At 43.1% G+C, this 16,283-nt stretch overlaps 1 protein-coding gene across 2 annotated transcripts in view; it reads right to left on the minus strand.

The window, feature by feature from the left end:
* SNX25 (sorting nexin 25) overlaps positions 1-16,283 on the minus strand; it is a 179,590-nt gene that overhangs the window by 57,573 nt on the left and 105,734 nt on the right. For both annotated transcript variants that reach the window (XM_075610238.1, XM_075610237.1), the window contains one exon: positions 739-809. In XM_075610238.1, the coding sequence (XP_075466353.1) occupies positions 739-809 (71 nt within the window). The remainder of the gene's footprint in view (positions 1-738; positions 810-16,283) is intronic.

Here is a 16,283-nt window from a genome sequence, read left to right on the forward strand (position 1 = left end):
CTGTATTGAAGAGAGGAGCAGCTGTATGACTGGCTTTTCTGTGGCCAACTGGCAACGCTCCTACAGTAGCGATATCCCAGCCCGCTGCCACAGACTGCATCTACTCGGGGTTTGAGAAGTGTGGATCTTTCAGAGCTTGTGATGATTATTCATGGAATTAAACAAGAGCTCTTCAGAGATAAAATTTATAGAGTGCAAAGCTTTTCAAACCTCATTTCAATAACAAAAACTTGGATTGTGAAACCTCTTTTTCTCGTCTGCTGCTCGTGAAGAGGAGGCCTGTCATCTTTTAAAATATGTGCGCAATCAATTTCACCTAAACATAACCTAGGCTGGTCCATTAAAAGCTATCACACCTTACAAAAGACCAACACTGCACAAATGAATATGGCTACTAGAACTTCGTAGGACAGAGAAGGGGACCACCAGTTACAGAGAGACAACCTCAAGAGGTATAATGGGCATCGAGAGAAATGCACAGGAAGGGCCGAGAGGGAGATGGACGATGGCTGACAAGAGGGCACGAAGGTAGTGGAGGCCAAGTTTGGCGGGATATGCAGAAGGGTATACGACAGAGTGATAAACGGGAACTGCGAGAAAGAGGACAGAGGTCAGAAAAGAAGAATAGGACTGCAGACAAAAGGGGGGGGGAGAAAGGAGAAGGGGGGCCTGGAAAATAAACAGATTAAGCTGGCTGCAGTACGGAAAGATGGCGGGTCAGTGAAGGCGAGCGCTTACCTTTCAGTCTTTTCATCTGTGGGAAGCTTCCAATTGTTGTTGCTTGAATTATTTCGACCACAATCTGATACCTGAAAGAAATAACATATTTGTGTTATTCCTGGCTTCATTTATATAATTGTTCACAAGAATATTAATGAGCTACCTAAAGCTTTGGCCTTCTAACGGAGCTATTTCCCTGCGTTTGTACAACTACGAGCTTTGCGTTAAAGTCCAGAAACTAAAATGTGCTCATGTGATAGTGGAATCGACCCCTGCCACCAAATCTTTATGGGCAGGCAAGTTCTATTTTTCATTAAAAGACCACCACATCCAAATAATGACAATATCCTACGTTCTTCAACAGGTCTAATAAAACTATAAAAATGACTATGATATAAAAACAGAAAATTACCGGGGAAACTCAATGTGTCCATGACGGCAAAAAGCGGGACGTTAATTTGTGAAAACATTTTACACATTTGTAATGAAACCAGAAGTTGTTTTCAGAACACCTGTCACCATTTCTTTTGCCACTTCATCTTCTCTCTCTCCAAACTATCTTGTGAAACATATGCTACAAATATGTTCTGAACAATGGTGAGACTACGCTAGTGAAGAACGGTATGGTGTGACAGACAATGAAGAGGGCTTGTTATCAGCAGAATGAATCCTTTGCTGTCAGAGCATTATATTATACAGGCAAACACGGGAGACCTGCTACGAGTGACATCTGAATTGAGACATTGGAGATACATTTTCGGCACCGACACGGGGCCGAACCGAGACATTAACGCGCTCCGGGCAGACCAAAAATGTGACGCCCCTCCTCCTGCAGCATTGCCCTCTTCTGCAACATGTCACAATGCGTTGCCCTGACATTTAAAAATGACACTGGGGTTGGAGCGCGCGCAGCAAGAAGTCAAGCGGCAAGGTGCATGGCGGTATATTTGGGCGCCCCTTTTCGGTTGGCACTACGGGCAAGTGCCCGGGCTAGCCCACCGCTGCACTGACATACTAGTTATTTTGTGGCACTCCCTTACATTACAGCTGAACCAGGTTTCAACTTCTTTCACATAAAAAAATAAATGAAAAAAAGATATTCCAATCTTTGTATTGTACGTATGTATGGATGCATGCATAGCTATTTATACAGCGGCATCTATGTACATAGCGCTTCATAGCAGTAATACACAGTTACATAGTAGTTATATAGCAGATGAGGTTGAAAAAAAAAAAAAAAAAAGACATACGTCAATCAAGTTCAACCTATGCTAAATTTAGAGGACAGATACATTATCCTATATCCGTACTTACAGTATATTGATCCAGAGGAAGGCAAACAAAAGAAACCCAGTGACATATCATCCAATGATATCTCATAAGGGGAAAAATAAATTCCTTCCTGAATCCAATAATAATACAACACATAATGCGAATAAGCACTTGAGACATAAGAGTAACATTAGGAAAAATATTCCCTGCCCCGAAGAGCTTACAATCTAAGTGGCCAGTAGGAAGAACACACAGAGACAGTAGGAAGGTGTTCTGGTAAGTGCGTCTGCAGGGGGCCAAGGTTGATGTATGAAGTGTATAGTATCATTCAGAGAGCTACCCATATGCTTTGTTAAAGAAGTGTGTTTTAAGATGGGTCTTAAATGTGGACAGAGAGGGTGCTAATCGGGTACTGAGGGGAAGGGCATTCCAAAGGTGCAGTCAGTGAGAAAGGTTTAAGGCGGGAGAGGCTTTTAGATACAAAAGGGGTAGAGAGAAGACATCCTTGAGCAGAACGCGAGAGTCGGGATATTGTATAGCGAGAAATTAGGTCTGAGATGTAAGGAGGGGCAGAAGAGAGTAAAGCCTTAGGCAGCGCTTATAGTCCCATCTACGATGACGGGACGTTGCGTCAAAACAAGTTGATTTAATCCGTTGCGTGCGCGACGGTGACAAATCGCTGAAGTCAACGTAAATTTATTTTTTCGGCAACCGTGACGTCAGTGGCATGTGAGCGGTTAAGCCAATGAGGGCGGACCGCTCACGGCCACGCCCCCCGGTCGCCATTTCTCATCTCCTACACTATAAGCTGAAATCGCTATTACAACGGCGACGGATGACATCACGCTGTCGCGTCGCTGGGACTATAAGCATGGCCTTAAAAGTAAGGAGGATAAGTTTGTGCGTAATATGGGATTTGATAGGAAGCCAGGAGAGGGATTTCAGCAGGGGAAACGCAGAGGCAGATTTAGGAAAGAGTAAAGTGATTCTGGCAGCAGCGTTTTGGATAGATTGTAGGGGAGACAGGTGAGAGGCAGCAAGGTTAGACAGTAGAAGATTACAATAGTCGAGACGGGAGAGAATGGCCTGTGTTGAGTTTTAGCAGTAGAGCAACAGAGGAAAAGGCGTATTTTTGCAACGTTACAGAGGAAAAAATGACAGGTTTTAGCTACATTATGAATGCGAGTCAAATGTGACACCTACAGTAGGCAGCGTGCTTGTGAAACTGGCTGTATGATAGTGCTGCAAACAGTAATGTGGAAGGGGGGACAGGTTTGGGATTAAGTATAAAGAGCTTCATCTTTGACATGTTAAGTTTGAATCGGCAGAGGGCCATACAGGATGATCTAGTGGAGAGGCATTCAGAGACTTTGGTCTGTACAGCAGGTGTAAGGTCAGAGGTGGAAAAGTACATGTGTGTCATCAGCATAGAGGTGATCTTTGAATCCAAGAGATGTGATAAGGTCACCTAGAGAAAGTGTGTAAAGAGAAAAGAGAAGCGGTCCCAGGACAGACCCCTGGGTACATACACAGAGAGATTGGCATGGGATAAGGAGGTGTTCGCAAATGAGACACTGAAAATACAATGGGAGAGGCAAGATAAAATCCAGGATAGAGTTCAATTACGGATACTAAGAGTATGGAGAATGTGAAGGAGAAGAGGGTGGTCCACAGTATCAAAGGCTGCAGAGAGGTTGAGCAATATGAGCAGTGTAATGACCACTGTCTATTGCAGCATGGAGATCATTAGTTATTTTAGGGAGGGCTGTTTCGGTGGAATGAGCAATGCAGAAGCCAGATTCTAGAGGATCTAGGAGAGAATAGGAGGTGGGAAAATGGAGCAAGCGAGAGAATACAAGGCTTTCAAGGAGTTGAGAGGCAAAAGGCAGGAGGGAGATAGGACGATGGAGAGATAGGTAGGGTCAAGCTTGCTGTTTGTGAGTAAGGGTATAACTATTTGAAGGAAGAGGGAAAGGTACCAGAGTAGAAGAGTTGAAAATGTGTTAGCGTGGGGATTCGAGTAGGAGCAAGAGGTTTGAGGAGATGGGAGGGAATGGGGTCAAGAGGGAGAAGAGGAGATCAGCAGCAACACAGCCTCCTCTGTGACAGCGGAAGAGAGTGGAGGAAGACAGGAGGAGAGTTAGAAAGGTGTAGGATGTGAGGAAGATACAGAGGGGATTGTCTTTAAATAGGCAGCAAAGTTCTGAAGTGAAATGGAGGAAGAAAAACAGGTAAAAGATGGTGGTCTGACTAGAGAGTCAAAGACAGAGAAGAGTCAGCGTGGGTTAGACTTGTGATTAGTGAAGAAAGGTAGGTTTGTTTAGCCTGGGAGAGGGCAGGGTTGAAATAGGATAAGATAGATTTGTAGCGAAGGAAGTCTATGAGAGTACTGTATGAGATTTCCTCCAGAGGTGTTTAGAGGAGTGAGTGCAAGAGCGCATACGTGTGTGATAGTTTAGCCAAAGTTATGGGTTATAAGTGCAAGAATGGTAGAGAAAAAGAGGGGCATATACTGGAGCTCAAGAGAGGAAGATAGGGCAGAGTTTATCACAGTCTGGAGCAGAGAGGGGAAAGGGAGGAGTGCAAAGTAGACTCAAGAGCTGGAAGGTTAATGGAGCACAGGTCTATTAGCAGAAACGAGGGGTACGTGGAGAAGTGAGAGAAAATTAGATGAAATTATGGTTAGAGAGGGGAAAGGTGGAAACGGAGAAATCAGAGAGAAAAGTTTTTTTCTGAAAATCAGGTTCTAGGTAGTAGAAATCCTTGTGGGTGCTGGCGGAAGTCCATTGGTGAAGGCCAAAAGAAGAGGTTAGAGAGAGAAAGCAGGAAGCCCAAAGGAGAGAGGGGTCATCTATATGGTAGTAGAAGTCCCCAAGGAGAACAACAGGGGAGTCAGAGAAAAAGGAGACCCAGAATTCAAAGGGTGAGAGAAAGACAGAATGGGGATGACTAGAGGTAGGTGGGCAATAAATGACCACCACGTGGAGAGGGAGAGGAGAAAAAGCTGGACAATGTGAGCCTCAAAAGGAGGAAAAAGAAAGCGAGGCAGTGATAGGAAGGGGTTCGGTAACGGCAGATAGAGGAGGAGCTCCATGCCTCCACCCCTGCCATCAGGGTGCGGAGTGTGGGAGAAAGAAAGGCCACCAAAGAGAGGGCAGCTTCCAGAGCAGAGTCAGACTGAGTGAGCTAGGTCTCCGTTATAGCAAAGAGGAGCAGAGAGTGAGAGAAAAACAAGTCATGCGCAGAGAGGAACTTGTTAAATCAAATCATATTCCAGGAGGGGCTATCACATTGGTCATTACAATTGATATGCAATGGGACTAGGGAACTCACATCAGGAAAGTAAAACAAAATGATATTTGAGGTAAGGGAGTATTGCTAATAAGTAGAGCGAGCGTTGGCTAGTATGATGAAATAGCATCCACAATTAGCAGGAAAACTGGCAATTTCTCCATATTAATTACAAAGACGTCATCACAAATAGTTTTCTCAGCTATTTCCTTTTTAACTGTATATTCCAAAGTAAATCCACATTAATGATTGCATTATTTTTTTTAACACAAGCTTGTGTATTGATTTAAACTCCATTGACATTTGGGTTGCACATTGATACCCTGACATCCAAATCTTATGCCAAACTAGGTGTACTTTACAGTAACAAATCCTCCCTATGTCTGCTGGTCAGAAAGCGTATCACACAGCAGGTGCTAATGCCAATTATTGACTATGGGGACATAGTATATGGCTCGGCACCCCAAACTCACCGTGGCAAACTTGATACCCTCTACAATTCAATATTCTGCTTTGTTCTCCAATGCAACTACAACACACATCAATGCGAAATGCTCAAAGAACTAGATTGGTCATCATTTGAGTCTAGGCGCAAAGTTCACCTTTCCTGTCTTGCCTTCAAATACTTTCTGGACCAGCTACCTGTCTACCTGAATAAGCTCCTCACCCCTACCACATGCAGCAATTATCTGAGATCTGACACCAAAAGACTGTTCATTGTCCCAAGGTTCAGCAAAGTATCCGGCCGCTTCTCCTTCTCTTACCGTGCACCCCAAAACTGGAACAATCTACCAGAGACTCTCACAGCCACCACCAGCCTAAGTTCTTTCAAAACTAACGCTGTCTCACATTCGAATCTGGTCTGTAACTGTTACATACGCCTATAATATATATTATCTTTACCTGTGCATGAAATGTCTTGTATATAATGTATACCCTGTTCACTTATGTAACTGTATTTCTAACCATGTATTATTTGTCATCATAACTCTATGCCCAGGACATACATGAAAAAGAGAGGTAACTCTCAATGTATTACTTCCTGGTAAAACATTTTATAAATAAAAAATTGAGTGGCTTTGCAGTGCATTATATGTCAGACATGTGACAGCAAAGCTAATGAATCAGTTAAATACAGTACAGGCCAGATATTCTGTCAATTTACTTTAAGGCCTATTTCCTATCTCATAAACGAACTATACAAGGTCTTTCACAAAAAAATCGACTATTTATTAGATTAGCCAAGAACATATTAACCTCTTAGTTGCCCACATGGCCAACTAGTTATGGAGCGTGAGGACAAGTTTTTCTTTTTACAGGGATAGGGACCCTGATTATCAAAACAAAAAGGGTTTCTCTCCACCACAGGACACAGCAGAAGAGGAAAGCACTTTGCCTGTGGGAAAAAAAGGGCCTCTCACTGAAAATACCACAGAAGTATGCAAGAAAGAAGGAAGTACAGGCATACCCCGCATTAACGTACACAATGGGATTGGAGCATGTATGTTAAGCGAAAATGTACTTAAAGTGAAGCACGACCTTTTTCCCACTTATCGATGCATGTACTGTACTGCAAACATCATATACGTGCATAACTGATGTAAATAACGCATTTGTAACAGGCTCTATAGTCTCCCCGCTTGTGCACAGCTTGGGTACAGGTAGGGAGCCGGTATTGCTGTTCAGGACGTGCTGACATGCGCATGCGCGAGCTGCTGTTTGCCTATTGGGCGATATGTCCTTACTTGCGAGTGTACTTAAGGTGAGTGTCCTTAAACCGGGGTATGCCTGTAGTACAGTACAATTCCGATAGTCCTCCATCTTATACTTCCGAACTCTTGATAGTTTGGCACCTGATGGCTGTATTTGAATGTATTGCTTTATTAGTACTGTATTGTATTACTGTAGTTTATTTACAAAATGACTGTTTATTATTATGTAGGCTACTTCAGTTACTGTGTGTATAACTATTCTACTGCTGTATAACATGTAAAAGGGTGAAGTTAAGGTGTCATGGAGTACTGCTATGAGTGACACCCAATAGTACGGAATATCCAACAAGCTGGCACCATTGGGACTTGACCACTTAAGTCCCAATGGTGCCGGACTATCGGAATTGTACATCACTATTTTGAAAATAGTTAAAAAAAAATAATAATAATTTCTGAATTAACTATTTAGTTAGTAAAAGAATCAAGCACGCCTCCTAGTTTAATCAGGGAGTGACCTCACCTTTAATGATACCATTTAGAGACTATTATCTTTACTGATCCACATATGGCTTTTCTCCATCAACAAATTGTATTTGCAGACGAGTGCTACAGGGCTCTAATTGTACTGTGCAATATGAAAGATTTAGCATTACTGTGGTGATGGGGAGGTGTGAATATTTGCGCTGGTGTTGTAAAGCTTTTATTAACATGCTAGTTTTTTCTCGTATTATTATTAACAATCAATTATTCATACCCGGTTAGCCTCAACACAATAACACAATACCTAGAGCAATGTAACCTCCCCTCCCTATCCTTGGAGGAGGTGGAGAATCTGAACAAAAACATTTCCCAAGAGGAACTATCTAAAGCCATTAGCTCACTCAAGCTAGCCAAAACTCCGGACCCGGACGTTTTTTTGAACTCCTACTATAAGATGTTCATGCCGACCCTCTCCACCTACCTATTAGACATGTACAATTCCTTCCTTCAAGGGGAGCCGATCCCCGCCACGATCACAGCAGCAAATCTAGCTATAATTCATAAGGAGGGTAGAGACCCGCTCCTCTGCGGTAATTACAGGCCCATCTCCCTGCTAAATACCGATCTCAAAATCTACAGCAAGATCTTGACAAACAGGCTAAACCCAATTCTCCCTAGATTCATACATGTAGACCAAGTAGGCTTTGAAGCTGGAAGATAGGCCTCCGACAACACCCGCAAAATTGTGGATATAATTGACCACGTGCATCTCACCGGATCCAAAGCAATGATTCTGAGCCTCGACGCAGAAAAAGTGTTCGACAGAATCAAGTGTTTTTTTTTAGACCAAACAATGCTGAGGTTTGGCTTCTGTGGCCCTTTCCTGGAGGGGGTTAGAGCCCTCTACCAAAACCCAACAGCGTATGTTAAACCATCAGGCGGCTTCTCGGATCCAATAAAAATTAGGAGTGGGACCAGACAAGGTTGCCCGCTATCCCCACTACTATTCGCCTTAACTATTGAGCCCCTAGCGGCCAAAATTAGAGAAGAAAAAAGCATTAAGGGGATCCAAATTGCGGAAAAAGAATGCAAAATTTCCCTATTCGCTGATGATGTGATTCTGACCCTCGCTGACCCCCATACCTCCCTCCCTAACCTTCAAAGGCTACTGACTCAATTTGGGTCGGTTTCTGACTATAAAGTAAACATGGATAAGTCAGAAGCCTTAAATATATCCCTCCCAGCCCAGACGTGGAAACTTATACAATTCAACTATAAATACAAGTGGAGTTCCACCTATATTAAATATCTTGGGGTTAAAATCTCAAACTCCTATAACACCCTCTACCAATATAACTACCCCCCCTTATTTGACCACATTAAAAAAGACCTGGAAGCTTGGAAAAAACACCCAATTTCCTGGTTCGGGAGAATTGGCTTGGCCCTAAAAACCGCAAAATCCAGATACAACTCAAGTCACTTAACCTATCACAACTCATTTCCCAACCCACACGGATAAACCTGAAATCGCATAACCATTCCTTGCTAGACTGGATTCTCTCCTCAAACCCCAGCAGAATCCAATCCTCTGGCATCCTTCCTGATATTTTCAGTGACCATGCAATAGTGTACTGTGTAAGGAAAATTAAACCGCCCCATTCAAGCCCTAAAGTTCTCCTCACTAGAACATTTAAAAACTTTAACCCACAACAGTTTCTGGATGACCTTACCAACTGCCCATGGCACAGAATCGATTTAATTCCCGACCCCAATTCTGCGCTCGACTATTTCCAATCCGAGTTCTTAAAACTCTGCAATACCCATGCTCCACTACGCAAAATAAGGGTACGGGGGGCCCACCTTCCATGGGTTGCACCTGACCTTATAGCACTCTACCAGTTGAGGGATGCCTTGTGGAAAAGCTACAAAGTAACTGGCACTACCAAGGATCTCAATCACTACAGATGCATGCGGAACATGTGCACAAGGCAAACAAGGCATGCAAAATCACAATATTACGCTGACAATCTCCACCAAAATACATCAAACCCAGCTAACTTCTGGAAGGTTATCAACAATATAATCCAGCCTCCTAACCATCAACAACCAAGTAATATCACTAAGGGGGATTTTACTCTGACAAACCCCACTGACATTGCAAATGCATTCAATGATTACTTTGTGGGGTGTGCCACTAACTTATTAGCGAAACGCAGCACAAACCCCAAACATGAATCTCATCCTGGGAGTATCCCTACAGTCCCACCCCCTCCCAACACTGCCCACAATTTTCAATTTAGCCCAGTATCTGAAGAGGAGATTACACAAGCGCTCCTCAAACTAAAACTAAGTAGCCAATGTGGACCCGACTTACTACAATCTAGGTTCCCACGACTTGGTGCCCCAGCCATTGCCAAACCAATTGCGTCCATAGTCAACTCTATCCTGTCTGCAGGCCATATCCCTAAGACCTGGAAAACTGCCAGAGTTATCCCAATCTTCAAAAGTGGGGACAAAAACACTGTCTCAAACTACAGGCCAATCTCACTTCTCCCAATTCTATCCAAAGTCATGGAAAAATGTGTCCACTCCCAATTAAGCGATTTCTACACCAAGACAAATTTCCCTAGCCAATTCCAGTCTGGGTTTCGTCCCAAACACTCCACCGTAACTACCCTGCTAAAAGTTTGCAATGAAATCCAGTGTGGAATGGAACGGGGACAACTCACTGGTGCAGTATTCTTAGATTTTGCAAAGGCTTTTGACAAAGTTGATCATGTTATCCTGCTTAACAAACTCCAGAGCTCTGGAATAGGGAAACATGCTTTAAACTGGTTTCAGTCCTACCTATCAGGAAGATCCCAACATGTGTCCATCTCAGGCTCTAACTCCAACCCCCTGGATATCACCTGTGGTGTCCCGCAAGGCTCTCTTCTGGGGCCCCTACTCTTCTCAGTGTTCATTAATGATCTTCCCACAGCTTGTAAGGAAGCCTCAATACACATGTATGCAGATGACACAATCCTATATGCACACAGCCATAGCCTCTCTGACCTTCAACACATACTTCAGTCTGACTTTTTGAGACTCGAAAACTGGATTTCCCAAAACAAACTGTTTTTAAACACTGACAAGACTGTAACAATGGTATTTGGGACCAAGACTAAATTTGTAAAGATTCCAGTGACTGAGCTCCTGATTAGAACCAACACTAACACCACCCTAACACCTGTCACTAGTTTTAAATACCTGGGCTTATGGTTTGACTCCCACTTAACATTCGGGATGCACATTGATACCCTGACAACCAAGACCTATACCAAACTAGGGGTACTTTACAGGAACAAATCCTCCCTAAGTCTTCTGGTCAGAAAGCGTATTGCACAGCAGATGCTAATGCCAATTATTGACTATGGAGACATAGTATATGGCTCGGCTCCTCAAACCCACCTTAGCTAACTTGACACCCTCTACAATTCAATTTGTCGTTTTGTTCTCCAATGCAACTATAACACACATCACTGCGAAATGCTCAAAGAACTAGATTGGTCATCACTAGAGTCTAGGCGCAAAGTTCACCTTTCCTGTCTCACCCTCAAATACTTTCTGGGCAAGCTACCCAGCTACCTGAACAAGCTCCTCACCCCTACCACATACAGCACCTATCACCTGAGATCAGACTCCAAAAGACTATTCATGGTCCCAAGGCTCAACAAAGTATCCGGGCGTTCCTCTTTCTCCTTCCGTGCACCCCAAAACTGGAACAACCTACCAGAGACTCTCATATCCACCACCAGCTTAAGTTCTTTCAAATCTAAGGCTGTCTCACACTTTAATCTGGTCTGTAACTGTTTCATACGCTCATAATATATATTTTCTTTAACTGTGCACGCAATGTCTCTGTATATAATGTATACCTTGTTCATTTATGTAACTGTACTTGTAACCATGTATTATTTGTTTTACTCTGTGCCCAGGACATACTTGAAAACGAGAGGTAACTCTCAATGTATTACTTCCTGGTAAAATATTTTATAAATAAATAAAAATAATAGTTTCTGTAAAAATGAATGTCCTTCCAAGGCTATTGTATAATTTCCAAACCCTCCCAGTACCGGTGCCGCAAGTGGCCCTGAAGAACATCCAATCACTACTGCTCCAATTCATATGGAACGATGAGAGACCTAGGGTCCCAAGATCAGTGATGCTCTCCTCAAGAGCAAGAGGGGGCGTGGGGGTCCCGACATAGTCAGATATTTATCTCGCAGCACAACTGAAGCAGGCTGTAGTTTGGAATTACGACCCGGCCTCGGCCTGTTGGCTCGCAATAGGCTCACACTACGCACGTCCCTATTCCTTCCAAGTGGCATTATGGTCCACAGGAGTAAAGGGTGGAGGACCACAGAGGTTCGACCTCGGAGTAATGAGATGCACGTGGGACGCATGGCTTAAAAGCAAAGGAAAGTATGGTCTGTTAGCTTCCCTCTCTCAGCTCACTCCTATATTTGGTAACCCCAATTTCCCGCCAGGGTGTTCTCAAAGACAATTTGACCAATTCCAGGGTCTCAATATTAGGATGGTTGCCGATCTGCTACAGAAGGGAGAGATCCTAACCTTTCAGGCACTAAAGGACAAATTCCTGATCCAGGGCCTACACCTGTTTAAGTACCTACAAATCAGACACTTCCTACTATCATTGTCCCAAACTTCCAAATTCCCCCCGCTGACTAGGTTTGAGTCCCTATGCATTACAAACACCTACCAGAGAGGTCTGATTTCTGAGATATATAGGGGAATGGAGCCGGCATGTAACCCACCGAACCACCGTTACATGCAAAAATGGTCAGAGGAACTCGGTCTTCCAATAGACCTGGAAGACTGGAAAGATGTCTGGGAGCAAGCTGCTAAAACATCAATTTGCACAACAATAAAAGAAAACATCTATAAAATTATATTTCAGTGGTACCTGACCCCGGCTAGGCTGAGCCAGGTCTACCCCGGCACACTGGACCTGTGCTGGAGGGGATATGGTCAAAAGGGGGACATGGCCCACATTTGGTGGTCATGTCCAGAGATTCAGAGGTACTGGACCATGATCCAGACGCTTATCTGCGAGACCACGGGACTCTCCCTTCCCCTGGATCCTCTGACCTTGGTGCTGAGCAAACCCATTGATGACCTTCCTCCGCCAATATCAAGGCTGATTACGGCCATGCTGATAGCGGCCAGATGTTCTATCGCGGCAGCCTGGAAACAGATTAAGGCCCCGTCGAGAACTACAGTAGTTAGAAGGATCAATGAGGTTATGACTATGGAGAAGCTTACGGCTATGCTCCAAAAGAAAATGCCTCAGTTTTGGAACACATGGGACCCTTGGCTAGAGAGATAAAATCCAAAATCTGAACCCCTTGGACCTCTAGTATCCCTAGACTGCTGGAGACGGTAACAAGGAAGCCTCTGGGCGAACCCCCAGCCCATCCAATTCCCTCCCCCCACTTGTTTGTCTCCTTCCTACTCCCCCACCCCTTTTTCCCCCCCTCCTCTTTCCTCCTATGGAAAACGGAAAAATGTTATTGGTCACTACCTGATTGCATTGAGTCGAAATGTTGTGGGCTCATGACATTTCTGTATGTACACTTGTATATGAACGTGTCCAATAAAAAAATTGTTACAAAAAAAAAAACAATGCATTATTCATGAACAACATATCACCTTAAGATAGTGTGGCTTCTCATTTTAATAAATATTTCTTTCCTGTTGGAGGAATTTTTTAATGCACACGATTTTTTTTTAAAGAACAAAAGGTTTAGACATGTGCTGGAGACATTTCAGTCTCTGGCATCCCGATACCCTCGCCAAACGGATTTGAAACAAACATGTTAACTGCATCCTCAGAGATGTGTGTCCAGTTTCAGGAGCACTTTCACTTTCCGAGCTTTAGAAAACGGAGGGAAAAACCTCCTACAAACAATATTTAAGCCTATCCAAGTATTTTAGACATATCTGTAATGGTTGATTCTTTCACGGGGTGCGCAAACTGGGGGGCGTAAAATTTTCTGGAGGGGAGGAGCGCAACGCTTACAGAGGCCCCGCACTCTTCCCCAAAGCACTTAAATGAAATGCGAGGCCTCCGTAACTCGCTTACCCAGTCTCCAGCGGCTTCGGGAGACGTGTCGCCATGGCAACGCGGCATCACATGACGTTGTGACGTCAGAAAACAACGGCGAACAGGTAAGGGTGTGCGCGAGCGCAGGCTCAAAAGTTTACACACCCCTGATGCAACACATCGTACTTCAGAATTAGATCTCAATAATAATACAAAAATACATGCACACACACATAAGTATGCATAGGCTGAGGCACTCCAGGAACATGATTATAGTACTGGCATCATACCGTGTGAATATTGCTGATATGGGAAATAGAAGTCTCTCTGTCTAGTCTCTCTAAGGAACCGGGTAACGTTGACTTAGGCACGTTCTATAGTGGTGCCGGGTGCATGCTACGCCGTGCGCGCGCGGAATTTTAGTTGGCTTTAATAAATATTTTATTTTTTACCAATGGTTTTTTTTTTTAATAAATAATAAATTACACATACATACACACACACACACACACACACACACACTGTACCTTCACAGCTCTCACAGTATACAGTACATACAAAAAGCATGCGGCATGTGCACGCGCGTTTGCATAGGCACGCAGTATAGAACGGGCCTAACCCTTTCTCAGGCATCCTCAGCTTGGCAAAGGATTGGTTAGAAGCCAAATGTTGCCCAGGTTTCTATCTTCTTTTTTTTTGTACTTTGCCGTGGGTCAAAAATATTGTGCTTTCCTGCTATCGGAGTGCTGTGCACATATTTTTCTTCATCCATTTTAGGACGTCAGCTGGCCAAGGTTCATTCTATGTGCACCTGCATAAAGCTAAGGTACATTTAGATCTACCCAAAATGCTCCAAAGTGTGTGTGGTAAATGGAGTGCTTATTTTGCATTTCACATCTATTATATCACTAGTATTTCTGCAAAGAATCTATAGAATGCTAAAATAAAGTACTGTATATTGGACACAAATAAATAAAAGAAAAAGAAAGAAAATCAAACTAGTGTTAAATTACAATTCATTCAAATTGTTTTGCTTCTGTTCTCGATAAACATTTTTTGCTTTCACGTTCTTAATACATATAAAAAGCATTTACTCTTTGGCTTCTCAGCCATGACTTCCAGTGAGGGAAGGCAGCACCTATTATAACAGGGGCTAAAAGTCGACATGTTTACAAGCAAATACTAGTGCGCTATGAAAAGAAAAAGGGAAGAACAATAGCAGAACACAGGACATGGGATGTGAAGTTGAAAGTGGAGTTGGGGGGGGGAATACATTCAAGTCTGAAAATGAATGCTACAGTGTAGGTTTAAAAGTGCTTCATTTTTTTTAAAACTTTTAATCTAACCTGGAGTAGAACCGTAATATTGCCAGGAAGAGACATGCAAAGGTTTTCTGGAACGCTACACAAACTAATGATGAAATCAGCTTTTTTTAATACAGTATCTACCACAAATTTCACACATACGAACGTCCAATAATTTCCAACGTCACTCATTTCTGACACCTCTCTGTTTCTAGCAGGACGAAAAAAGGTTAATTAATCCAGTTTCTATGCGGTTCAAAAAGAACTGTCATTTGGGCTGCAGTTTGCATATGTGAAATGATCACAAAACTATGAATGAAATTGAGCTGCCACGTGATTTAGTTCTAAATACGTAATATCGCAAGTTATTTCCTCCAATTGACGAGCCGTAGAACAGAGGGAGCAAACCGCTCCATTCGTGCTGTGCCATCTCACGGATAATGGCCATGTCAACCCATACTTTAGATGGAATCTAATGAAAGATAATTTCAGTAAACACTGTGCAGTGCTGGCCCTGGTGCAGACCGCGATTTCTACAACAACTGAACAATAAGTAGCCAGGCAACGAAATCCTTTTCTGCTCTAGAACATCCACACATCATCTCTGCACTACTAATCCTGATGGATAGGTGTTCAAGTTATTGATTTGTGAGCAGGAAGAGCACCAAGCTCAGACAGAAAACAGTACAGGCATTCAAGATTTACTGCTGTTAATCAAGTGTAGTTGGTACAGACAAATGGATAATAACAATGTACTGTATAGCACGTGTGTGTGTACACATACACAAACACACGTATACATGTGTGTGATAATATACAGTATAAATATGTTTACATATGTGTACACATTTATAACACACCACTCCACGTACACACACCTCAGGGATAAACCATCATACCGTACATGGAGTGTTAACACTGTTGCAGATCTATGGTGTTTATACAATATGGTCTGTTAGGGGCTAATGCAACCAAATGGGCATTCATTTCCATTCAAGTGAAAGGCACTGAACGCCGGTTCAGCAGTGTTAACCCGCAACAACAGAACTTAATATTCTTCCTTTTTTATCCTATTCGTATTGTCCCTAGAAAAGACCTTAAAGAACACTAGCCCCACTCCAAACCTGAGACAATGCACTTGTCACCATCCCCTCTTCAGAGTAAGCCGTAATTATGCTGTCACCTCTCGCCCCTAACCCAACATATTTGTTGTATGCTGTGGTGTTTTCTGCCAATTTATTTCAGTTTTCAGATTTAATTTAAGTGTGTCTTAAAGCTGCAGTTCAGGCTCCCGTTTTTTTGTTTTTTTTTAACTTCAATCGTTTCATGTGGGCAATCTCTACTTACCTAAAAAACTGCATAGCTGTCGGCCAATTTGTTCTCCGTCTATTGATCGGC

This window comes from Ascaphus truei, chromosome 1, assembly GCF_040206685.1.
Source record: "Ascaphus truei isolate aAscTru1 chromosome 1, aAscTru1.hap1, whole genome shotgun sequence".
NCBI classification, from domain to species: Eukaryota; Metazoa; Chordata; class Amphibia; order Anura; family Ascaphidae; genus Ascaphus; species Ascaphus truei.